Source organism: Sciurus carolinensis, chromosome 2, assembly GCF_902686445.1.
Source record: "Sciurus carolinensis chromosome 2, mSciCar1.2, whole genome shotgun sequence".
NCBI classification, from domain to species: domain Eukaryota; kingdom Metazoa; phylum Chordata; class Mammalia; order Rodentia; family Sciuridae; genus Sciurus; species Sciurus carolinensis.
Window position 1 is genome coordinate 196906367 of NC_062214.1, and position 12155 is coordinate 196918521.

The 12155-nt window shown below is 49.4% G+C and overlaps 1 protein-coding gene across 1 annotated transcript in view; it reads left to right on the top strand.

Moving 5' to 3' along the window:
* Positions 1-12155, top strand: part of Dync1h1 (dynein cytoplasmic 1 heavy chain 1) — a 63166-nt gene that overhangs the window by 21456 nt on the left and 29555 nt on the right. The window contains 20 exon segments of the mRNA XM_047537674.1: positions 546-686; positions 992-1168; positions 1259-1369; positions 1447-1566; positions 2164-2403; positions 4386-4541; positions 4695-4808; positions 5044-5154; positions 5232-5444; positions 5607-5753; positions 5953-6119; positions 6211-6384; positions 6916-7081; positions 7178-7366; positions 7547-7741; positions 8316-8598; positions 9029-9129; positions 10209-10368; positions 11481-11724; positions 11896-12079. Of these exon segments, the coding sequence (XP_047393630.1) occupies positions 546-686; positions 992-1168; positions 1259-1369; positions 1447-1566; positions 2164-2403; positions 4386-4541; positions 4695-4808; positions 5044-5154; positions 5232-5444; positions 5607-5753; positions 5953-6119; positions 6211-6384; positions 6916-7081; positions 7178-7366; positions 7547-7741; positions 8316-8598; positions 9029-9129; positions 10209-10368; positions 11481-11724; positions 11896-12079 (3393 nt within the window).

Below are 12155 nucleotides of genomic sequence, written 5' to 3' on the forward strand. Positions count from 1 at the left end.
TTATTACTGTATTGCTAGAACCAAATGAAAACTTAAAAGACCATTTAGTCCCTGGCCTCTAGCCAATGTTATTTCTGAATAGCACCAGTGGTTTTCAAATAAAAAGATCCCACAACTCTGCTGTGGCAGACTCTTCTAGAATTTAGTGATCTTATTGAGAACTTACCTCTTTCCTTGGCTTTGACATCAATTCAGTTCTTTAGGATGTTCAAGTAGTTAACTGCCATGGTTTGAAATTTTGGCAGTGTTTAGCCCAGAACTTGGCAATGTCCAGCTAATCAGAACCAAGCAGTGAGTGCTGGTTCCTGCCCCTTAGGACTCCACCTACAGTCTTGAGGTTCTTGTTCTTCTGAGTCTAAGTAGCCCCGTTTCCGTTGGCACGGTTCTCTGTCATCTCCACACTCTACACCCTGAAGTCAGCCTCTGCTGTGCTCTAGCTCTTGTTTCCTCTCCCTGGGTTCTTCCCTCTCTCGAGTCTTCCTGTCACATGAACTTGCCCCCTGTGACCATCTGGCCTGGCTTCACTCCTGACTGTGGTTGCTCAGGTGGGCGTGCACTATGAGTTGACTGAGGAGGAGAAGTTCTACCGCAATGCTTTAACGCGGATGCCTGACGGCCCTGCTGCCCTGGAGGAATCGTACTCTGCTGTCGTGGGCATCGTGGCTGAAGTCGAGCAGTATGTTAAGGTAGGAAGTCCTGGCTTTACCTGCGTGGGCTGCAGTCCGTCCAGGACTCTTACATGGTTCACTAGGTAACACTTGCTAATTTTAAAGCAAAAAGTGAAAATTGGTCAAGTATTTTTCAATTTTAACTGTGATATTCAAGGAAAGTATATTGTATGCTTTTTTTGATAACAAAGTTCTGAGCATGTAAGGTATCAGTTTTTCTAATGGTGAGAACACATGAATCCTTTTAGTGAAATGTGGATGTAATGTCTGTCAGCACTCTGGACGGTGGAGCAGTAGTGTCTGACCACGCTCCTCATTTGCAGGTCTGGCTGCAGTATCAGTGCCTGTGGGACATGCAGGCTGAGAACATCTACAACAGGCTCGGCGAGGATCTCAACAAATGGCAGGCCCTCTTGGTCCAGATAAGGAAGGCCAGGGGTACCTTCGACAATGCAGAGACCAAGAAGGAGTTTGGACCAGTGGTCATAGACTATGGCAAGGTGAGCTCTGCTTGTTCCTGACGGTGCCAGGTGTCCAGGAAGCAGCATTTCTGTGCAGCTGCTGATGTGCTGCTGTGTGCTGCTTCACAGGTACAATCGAAGGTGAACTTGAAATACGACTCCTGGCATAAAGAGGTTCTGAGCAAATTTGGGCAGATGCTGGGCTCAAACATGACCGAATTCCATTCCCAGATCTCAAAGGTGAGGAGGTAGGATTCTGCATGTAAGTAGTCTGCCTGGAGCCTTGGCCAGGGGTAAAATGCAGCCTCTCTCCTTAGTCCCGCCAAGAGCTGGAGCAGCACTCCGTGGACACGGCCAGCACCTCTGACGCAGTGACCTTCATCACCTACGTGCAGTCTTTAAAGCGGAAGATCAAGCAATTCGAGAAACAAGTTGAGGTGAGCCCTGTGAATAGTTCAGATGCTCAGAGCCTCTAGTTTAGTTTGGCTTTTATAGTGCTTTGCCTTCTGAGGGAATGTTCTGAAGGGACCTTTAAGGCACCATTTCTTACAATACGGCCCAGGACCATCACTGTCATACCACCTGATGTATTTGTTAAAATACATTGCTGAGACCAGTACCCTGGGAATCTGCATTTTAAAAAGTTCTGCAGGCGATTGTCGTGCACACAAGGTTTGAGAACAACTGGTTTTTTGCTTGTTTTTTCTCTTTAATTTACTGCAGTTGCTTTCAAGTTACTGGACTTGAATATCCTTTCTAGATTCTGGGATGGAGTGAAGCACAGCTGCTCCCTGCTTTCATGTCCATTCAGGGCCTTCTGGGTACAGTGCGATGTAGTAACTGGCTAGCCATGTTGGACTCCCAGGGCATGCTGCCCTCTTCCACTGTAGTCAGGCTGGAAGGTTGTAGAAGAACAAATGTGATCTTTTGTGTTCTGTAGCTCGAAAAGTCTTCTCTGTGGTGGGACTCTGACAGCAGTTTCTCTTATCCTTGTAGAAGGGGGAAAAGTCACTTTTGTCTTTTAACTTCTGAAGCTCTACCGCAATGGTCAGCGCCTGCTGGAAAAGCAGAGGTTCCAGTTCCCACCTTCCTGGCTCTATATTGACAACATCGAGGGAGAATGGGGAGCCTTCAATGACATCATGCGGCGGAAGGACTCTGCCATCCAACAGCAGGTGGCAAACCTGCAGATGAAGATCGTGCAGGAGGACCGGGCCGTGGAGAGCCGCACCACTGACCTGCTAACAGACTGGGAGAAGACCAAGCCAGTCACAGTGAGCCTTGCCAGGCCATGCTGACCACCAGCATGATCTGGAATACTTTCTTTAAACTTTCAAAAGCCTTGCCATGTCACAGCTTGCCAACACCAGAGACTTTCTCCCCCTTTTTGTGATTAAAAAAGCAATACTTGGAGCCAGGCATGGTGGCATGCACCTGTAGGCTCTGCTACTTGGGAGGCTGAGTTAGGAGGATGACTTGAGCCCAGGAGTTCAAAGCCAGCCTGGGCAACCTAGCAAGACCCGCCTCCCAAAAATAGAACAACTCAGTAGCCTGGGAGGCTGAGGCAGGAGGATTGTAATTTTGAGACCAGTCTCAGCAACTTAGTAAGGCATTAAGTAACTTAGTAAGACCCTGTCGTAAAAGAAATAATAATAATAATAAAAGGACTGGAAATGTAACTCCGTGGTTAAGCATCTCAGGTTCTATCTCTGGTATCAAACAAAACAGAACTGGGATATAGTGCAGTGGCAGAGTACTTGCTTAGCATGCATGAGGCCCTGGGCTTCATAGCCAACGGTGCTTTAAAAAGCAATACTTGCAGATGGTCACTACAAAGCCAACTTGGGCCTCTCAGTACCCAGAGTGGCCATCATTGAAATCGGGGTAGTCTTAAGGGCTAAGAATTTTCTGTTTTTAAACTAGCCTTTTCCTTTAGGCATGCTCAAAAATTAGAATTTGGACTGGGTGTGAGGCAGGAAGCTGGCAAGTTCAAGGCCGGCCTCAGCAGCTTAGCGAGGCTTTAAGCAGCTTTGTGAGATCCTGTCTCAAAAAAATAAAAAGAGCGGGGGATGTGGCTCAGGGCTAAAGTACCTCCAGGTTCAATCCCTGGTACCAAAAATCAATCAATCAATCAAAGATTGGTTTCTGTAGGCACAGGGCATGCCTCACAGTGCTGCTGCCTTGTTTCCTGCACCCAGAACCTGCCACGCCCCCTGAGCGCCGTTCATCCCTGTGGTTACTAAGCACCGGTGCTCCAGGGACTTCCTAAGAGCACAGACACAGCAGCAGTGAAAGGGCAGGAGCCCCTATCCTTGTGTCGGGGGAGAGGTAGTGATGGGTGAACAACAAAGCAGGTCCTTTGTGGCAGGTGCTGTCTGGGGCTGTCCGGGGTGGCAGGGGGTGCCCGAGGCTACTTCTATGTTGGGAAGGGGACAGTGAAGGGAGACCTGAAGGAGGGGAAGTGGCAGGTGGTGCTCATGGAGTGGTGACAGAAAGTAGATAGTGGCATGTGTTTAGCTTGTTGAAGGTGGAATTCAGTTGTACTGTTTAGATGTGAAGATAAAAGGAAGTTACAATCTTTTGAATGCTCCTCTTGTGTGGAGACCTAAGTTTTCCACAGCAGGCCTGGTAGGGAACTGAGCCTCCTGGGGTGTGGCTGGGCCCTTGTAGGTTCTCCTTTGTGTTTAATTCTGGTTTGATGGTTCCTGTCGTAAAAGTTTAAAAGTACCTGCTCTCACTGCCCATATTACCCAGTTACCAACGCTCACTGCAGCAGGGGAGTGAGTATTCATCGGTAGCAAGATTCTCTTGTGGATCACTTCAGCTTGGTGCCAGGAAAGTGTTACAGTTAACATTTTAGGTGGGATTCTGTGTAGTTGTTCTTTGTCTGTCTGAAAGCCAACAGTTACAGTCAGGAAGTATGTAACTACTGTTCATGGGGAACTAGGCAGATCTGCATTGTTGCCAGAGGAGGCCTGCCTGGCGGGTGAGAGCTTTGCCTTTGAACCACTGCAAGAGCTCCCCAGCTCCTCCCTGCGCCTGCGTCCTGGGGCACTGGTGGCGGAGAGCTGCTCCTGTTTTTGTGGAACGTTGCCGTTGGATTCACATTCAGCCCTGTGCATATGCCCTAGTGGACAGACGTTGTGTCCAATACTTACCCAAGTGGACGCAGGCAGCCGGCTCTCTGGGAGCTCAGGGTCTCCTTCGGTCAAAGCCACAGCGGAACTGCAGTTGTCTGTGTTCTGGCTGCTTTTAGGGCAACCTTCGCCCAGAGGAGGCGCTTCAGGCTCTGACCATATATGAAGGGAAGTTTGGCAGGCTGAAGGACGACAGGGAGAAGTGCGCCAAGGCCAAGGAGGCGCTGGAGCTGACAGACACCGGGCTCCTCAGTGGCAGTGAAGAGCGCGTGCAGGTACTGACCACAGAGCTAGGGCTGGGACCCTGCTCCACCCAGCTCCACCACTGACCCCTGCCAGAGCCTGGCGTGATTTCCTTTTTCTTTCTTTCTTTCCAGTCATGAGCTGATTGCTATCTCCAGCATCTAATGGCTTGCTCTTGATCACAGGTGGCCTTGGAGGAACTGCAGGACCTCAAAGGCGTTTGGTCGGAGCTGTCTAAGGTGTGGGAGCAGATCGATCAGATGAAGGAGCAGCCCTGGGTCTCAGTCCAGCCTCGGAAGGTAGGCCTTGTCACAGTGGCTGCCGGGTGTGTGTCTGTGTAGGATCACTTACAGACTTTATTTAGGAACCTCACAAGCAAGTGACTCGAGTTTGCAAGATGTCATTATGTCCTGTATGACATTTACATTATTCAACCAGACCAATGTAAAGTTTATTTTAAAACCATTTCTAAAGTGTTTCACCATTTAAAGAAATGTCAGCAAACTAAATACCGTCTTATGTCTCTATTGACAGCTTCGACAAAATTTAGATGGTCTCCTGAACCAGCTGAAGAGCTTCCCTGCCCGCCTGCGGCAGTACGCCTCTTATGAGTTTGTTCAGAGGCTGCTGAAAGGCTACATGAAGGTGGGTAGCAGAGCGAGGCCACGGTGGATGTCCACCGGAAGCACACCTGCACAGCACCGTGTTTGCTGTCTGCACAGGTAAACATGTTGGTGATCGAGTTGAAATCTGAAGCACTCAAGGACCGCCACTGGAAGCAGCTGATGAAGAGGCTGCATGTGAACTGGGTCGTCTCTGAGCTGACCCTTGGCCAAATCTGGGATGTCGATTTGCAAAAGAATGAAGCTATTGTCAAGGATGTCCTGCTGGTGGCACAGGGGGAGATGGCCCTGGAAGAATTTTGAAGCAGGTCAGTAACAGGATTAGACGGCTAGCTCCCATGTTCAGGCTGTTTTGTAGACTTGAACATTAAAATGAAGCCTTGTCACCTTGGTTCCTCACATCCCCAGGACCCTTGTCCCTGGGCAGTAGACCAGGAACATTCTGACGGCGTGCTTCTTCCTGTTTCAACTTAGATAAGAGAAGTATGGAATACTTACGAACTCGACTTGGTCAACTACCAGAACAAGTGTCGCTTGATTCGAGGCTGGGATGACCTCTTCAACAAGGTCAAGGAGCACATCAATAGCGTGTCTGCCATGAAGCTTTCTCCATACTACAAGGTACGGTGACTGGGGAGACCTGCCCCATGGACAGAGCTCTGTGCTTCGTTGTAGTACTTCCACACTGACGAGGCACCTGCTTTTTAAAACATGAGTCGTATGCCTTTTCTGGGATCCTAAACTCGTTTTCCAGTGAGTTTTAGCATATCCGTGAGTGGAAAGCCCACCAGGTGGCCTCTGCCTTCCATGTACCTGCCAGGTTTTCGAGGAGGATGCCCTGAGCTGGGAAGACAAGCTGAATCGGATCATGGCTCTCTTCGATGTGTGGATTGATGTGCAGAGGCGCTGGGTCTACCTGGAAGGCATCTTCACAGGGAGCGCAGACATCAAACACCTGCTGCCCGTGGAAACCCAGCGTTTCCAGAGGTATGGCCTCTAGCTGGGGACCAGGCGTTGGCAGGGCTGGAAACCAGTCTCCTCAGAGGCTGACATGACTATGATTTGACTTGGTTTGTAGCATCAGCACGGAATTTTTGGCACTGATGAAAAAAGTGTCCAAGTCTCCCCTTGTTATGGATGTTCTGAACATCCAGGGGGTACAAAGGTCTCTGGAAAGGCTGGCAGACCTGCTAGGAAAGATCCAGAAAGCACTGGGAGAGTACCTGGAAAGAGAGCGATCGTCTTTCCCCAGGTAAGGCACTTGCTTTGTCTCAGACTGAAACGGAGTTGCCTTTCAGTTGTGCTTTTTTTCAGACCATCCTTTTCCTTCTGGGCTTGTATGTTGTCAGTTTTGTTTGCCAGTAAATCTCCTAATGGACAGTGTTGGCCTCGCATGCATGGATTTCTGGTGGCCCTGGGTGGTCCCCAGTTTCTCCCTTGGCTTTATTGGGCTTCCAGTTGGCTCTCATACTCCCTCGGGGCAGCTGGTTTCCCTCGGGGTCTCCCCGATTGTTCTAAGTGGCGGCTCTTTCTTTATGAATAATTTTCTTACAGTGAATAGAAAAATGACTTAATGAAGTAAGGTAAATGGCATTGAATTCTTTCTTCAAAATCTTATTGAATAAACGCATATATTTTGCTGAGGTGTAGAAGTTGGGATATAATCCAAATTCAAGCTGGAGATTTTTCTACTAGTAGCCACATCTTCTTTGTCTTCTTACAATTTGAAACTTTTTCTAACTTCTTTATAGAAAATAATAGCCATTTGAATGTTTAATCATAGGTTCTATTTTGTGGGTGATGAAGATTTGCTTGAAATCATTGGAAACAGCAAGAATGTAGCTAAACTACAAAAACACTTTAAGAAGATGTTTGCTGGAGTTTCGAGCATCATCCTCAATGAAGATAACTCTGTGGTCTTGGGAATTTCCTCCCGGGAAGGAGAGGAGGTACTAAAATTTACATTTATGATTTAGAAAACTTCTCTCATGTCTTCGCACATCCTATACTTTTTTTTTTTTTTTTTTTTTTTTTTCAAATTTCAGGTTATGTTTAAAACTCCTGTGTCCATCACAGAGCACCCCAAAATCAATGAGTGGCTCACTCTGGTGGAAAAGGAGATGAGAGTCACCCTGGCCAAACTTCTTGCTGAATCTGTTACAGAAGTGGAGATTTTTGGCAAAGCAACGTCAATTGATCCAAATACCTACATCACATGGATTGATAAATACCAGGTAATGTGGGGATGGAAGCACTGCCTGACTTTACAAGTGGCCCTCTGGGAACCGGGCGCAGTGGCCCAGCCACACCAGAGGCTGGGGCAGGAGGGTCACGTGGGTGCAGGAGCGTGGGGCCAGCCTCAGCAACAGTGAGACCTCCTCTCACCCTGTGGGTCTGTGTCCCGATCCCTCCAGGCCCAGCTTGTGGTGCTGTCAGCGCAGATCGCCTGGTCCGAGAACGTGGAGAGTGCCCTCAGCAACGTCGGTGGCGGTGGTGACGCTGCACCTCTGCACTCCGTGCTGAGCAACGTGGAGGTCACCCTCAACGTCTTGGCGGACTCTGTCCTCATGGAGCAGCCCCCGCTCCGAAGGCGGAAGCTGGAGCATTTGGTTAGTCCCCAGCTGCCTGCTCCTCACCTCCCAGGCTCACGCCTCAGCCACCCCAGGAAGCACTTCTGTCGTGTCACAGAAAGTGGAGGGCATGGCCCTGCACTTTGGGGCCTTTGGCTCCATGCCCTTGTTGAGCCATGATCAGGACTCAGGTGACTGCAGGCAGGAAGAGCGTGCGGCCTTGGTCAGGGCCTCTCGTGCCTCCTGTCCTCTTCTTACGACCAAGGTGGTGCTGGGCACCTCAGTGTGGGAGCTCCCGCTCCGAGCCCAGCAGGTAGGGCCTCAGTGTTGGGCAGACACCAGAAGCCACTCCTGTCCCGTGTTACACCAGTTGCAGTTTTTATTTATTGAGTAAATGTTTTGTTCGTTTCCTCATTTTGTGATAGTTCTTAATTCTGTGTCATAAAAAGCTTTGCTGTTGTCTCTGGAAGTGAGCTCATGATTCATCATATTTACTGAGAGCCGCTATAACTGGACATAGAATCTCAATCTTAATTTAACAAGTAATCCACAAACCCAGAGAATGCTTGGTGCGAGTGTTATTTTATCTTATGCCAAACTTTTATTTCCTCAGATAACAGAGTTGGTTCACCAGAGAGATGTCACCAGGTCCTTGATAAAAAGCAAGATTGACAACGCCAAATCTTTTGAATGGCTCAGCCAGATGCGATTTTACTTTGACCCTAAGCAAACTGATGTGTTACAGCAGCTGTCGATTCAAATGGCAAATGCCAAATTTAACTATGGCTTTGAGTACCTGGGTGTTCAGGACAAGCTGGTCCAGACCCCCCTCACTGATCGCTGCTATTTGACGATGACACAAGCCTTGGAGGCCAGGCTAGGGGGTTCCCCGTTCGGTAAGCACTCCATAAACCTGGATAGGACAGAATCGTACAATGGACATAATTTTAAAGGGCTAAGAAGGTGATTTGGATATACTTCTTAATTACATTGTTAGTACATTCTAAGATCTTAAAGTTGTTTGCCCTTTTATAGCTGCTTTTACATTTAAAGTGGATTGCTTTGCCTGGCATGGTGCACACATATAGCCCCAGCAGTTGGGAGGTGGAGGCAAGAGAATCACAAATCCAAAGCCTGCCTAGGCAGCTATTGAGATCTATCTAAACTAAAAAGGGCTTGGGATATAGCCAGTGGTAGCGCTCCCCCTGGTTCAAGCCTAATACACCAAAACAAGGAAAAATTATCTTCTGTTTTCTTAGAAGTTACAGGTATGTTCCCAATAAAGTAATAGATTCAAGTACTCAATTACTTTTCTTCAAATAATAGGTCCTGCTGGAACTGGGAAAACAGAGTCCGTCAAAGCTTTGGGCCATCAACTTGGACGTTTTGTTTTAGTTTTCAACTGTGACGAGACCTTTGACTTTCAGGTGAGAAGCTTTATCAGATCCACCTAAAATCAGATGCCCTGAAGAGGTCACATGGGATGCTGAACTCGAGCCTCTCAGAGCCTTGCAGCTCAGTGTGATTTTTCTGGCTTTCCAAGTCCCATAGGGATTGGTATTCTTTCATAGAGTTGGAGAAATCTGACACATGCTTTGAAGTTGATTTTTAACTTCATGTTTTCAAAGTTAAATCTTTATCATTTATCCAGAAATGCTTAGCTCCTATCTGGAATAAACATTATTATGGGCAAGAATCACAAAAAGTAGTAGAACAAAAATATCTGCTTTGTCAGTGGGAGCTTCTTGGCACAGGAGGAAAACTTGGTAGTGCAGCGTCCATTTGCATGGTGGCCATGCTGTCTGTAGGCACTGGTCCCTTTCCTGAATATGACTTGGACCTGATCCTCACAACCATCTCAGTAGGTGACTGAGACTCTGGTTTTATAAAGTAGGAGTCATAGGTTTCAGGAATGCCTGACTTGCCCAAGACTGGACCAACCTCCAGAGCCAGGATTCTACGCAAAGCCCACTCTGTGAGACAAGGGAAGTCTGAGTCTGCTCAGGAGCCTGCTCAGGCCTCCACCAAGAACCACAGGCTACACAGCTAGCCAACAGGAGCCATTCTTCTCACCAAGATTCAGGTTCCTGGCAAGGCCTCTCTCCTGGTGTGCAGACAGCTACCCTCCCGTCAAATCCTCCAGTGCACACAGGGAGAGTTTAGTATCTTCCTCTTCTTATGAGAACACCAGTCCTAACTAAGTGCAGTAGCACATGCGTGTAATCCCAGCAACTCAGGAGGCTGAGGCGGGACGATAGCAGGTCTGAGACCAGCCTGGGAACTTAGTGAGATCCTGTCTCAAAACTGGAGGAGAATTAAAAAAAAAAAAAAAACCAAGTGGTAGAGCACCCCTGAGTTCAATCCCCAGTACCTCAAAAATGAACTTTACCTCCAGAAGGCCACGGTCCCCAGTACAGCCCCGTGGTGCTGAGGCATCAGTGTGGGTGTGGGGCACACTGGTCAGGCCATGGCAGAAGTCTCACCTCCTTTCTTACCTCCACTTCAGGCAATGGGGCGGATCTTTGTGGGGCTGTGCCAGGTGGGCGCCTGGGGCTGCTTTGACGAGTTCAACCGCCTGGAGGAGCGCATGCTATCGGCTGTGTCCCAGCAGGTGCAGTGCATCCAGGAGGCACTGCGTGAGCACTCCAACCCCAACTACGACAAGAGTAAGGCGCCTCTGTTTAAAGACCTACCCCGAGGAGGTGGAGGGAGTTCTGGTGGGAGCGGATTGCAGGAGAACGCCATGAGGCAGCATAGCGCACCGTGGCTGGGACCACGGGGAGAGCGGGTAGCTCTGCTTCAGCAGGCTCATCGCCTTGGCTCGTGCTGGGCACACCCTGCCTGCTCTTCTGCCGGGGCGCAGGGCTTCCTCTGCGGGGCCAGGGCCTGAGCTCTCCCATGCGGCATTTGCCACATGAGCCCTCAGTACGCACCAGCTGACCACATCCCAGAGAGCCAGCTCCCCAGCCCTGCGGGTCCACGTTGTGCCATCCTGTGTGGGGAGTGAGCCCTACCACCACAGGAGCAGCTGCCCTGAGAGGCACCAGGACTCCTCTGTGCAAGAGGCCCCGCCCGTGTGATGTGCAGGGTCCGATGTCAGGATGGAGTGGGCCTGGGGCTCATCGGTGGAGCGCTTGCCTCGCATGCCTGAGGCCCTGGGTGCCATCCTCAGCACCACACTAGTAAATAAATAAAGGTCTCCTGTCCGTCTACAACTGGAAACAAAAAAAAAAATTGGGTAGGCGTGGAAGTTTCCTATCCATGTGCACAAGCTGTTTTATTGTTTCCTCTTATTCAATAATAGTAGTAACTTGTCTTACAAAGAATCCCCCAGACCTCCTAAATAACACGGGAGCGTCAAAGGGAACCTACATCTGTGGTCACTACTCTGATGAAATAAACTCCTGCGATCCCCGAGCAATTCCAGGAGTAGGAGAGGGGTGGTTGGGTTGTTGGTGAGGCTCGATGGTCCAGCAGACCGACTGTGTTTGAGCACCTAAGTGTTGTGTTCTGCATTTCCACTCCTGAGCTGTCCTTGTGACGCAAAGTGTCTTAGTGCCGATAGGCTCCCTGCCTCAGTGGCTCGGTGGACAGGCGGACTGTGATGGGCCGGCCACAGCAGCCCTTGTTCAACCCTGCATCTAGCTCCCCAGGGTGCTGGGCTTCACACTTGGAGGCCCCAGGGGCACTGCTTTGCAGTGCTGGGGACCAGCCCATTTTTAGAGCCCTTTCCAAGGGTTTTCAGTGTCCAGAGTTCTGATGGCATCATCTGTTCCAGCCTCTGCCCCCATCACTTGCGAGCTGCTGAACAAGCAAGTCAAGGTGAGCCCAGACATGGCCATCTTCATCACCATGAACCCTGGCTACGCAGGCCGCTCCAATCTGCCCGACAACCTCAAGAAGCTGTTCCGGAGCTTGGCCATGACCAGGCCTGACCGGCAGCTGATTGCCCAGGTCATGCTGTACTCACAGGGCTTCCGCACCGCCGAGGTCCTCGCCAACAAGATTGTCCCGTTCTTTAAGTGAGTAGCCTAGAGAGTCAGTCATGTGTCCAGCCCGTGCCCACCTGACCTTGCAACTCCTGGTTGTATTTAAGGCACATCCTTTGAAGTATTCGTGTCTGATTCCTTGACACTTAATTCTGTTATTACTTGAAGTGCTACTTTTCAAGAAAACCTTTTTTTCCTTCTTAGACTGTGTGATGAGCAACTCTCTTCCCAAAGCCACTATGACTTTGGTCTTCGAGCTTTGAAGAGTGTGCTAGTGAGTGCAGGCAATGTGAAGAGAGAGAGAATTCAGAAGATAAAGAGGGAGAAAGAGGAACGAGGGGAAGCGGTTGATGAAGGAGAAATTGCTGAAAATCTGCCTGAACAAGAGGTCTGTGCACACCTGGTTCTGAGTCCTGAGTCACCTTGTGGGATGGGCAGGGTGGACTGATGGACAGGGAGTTGAG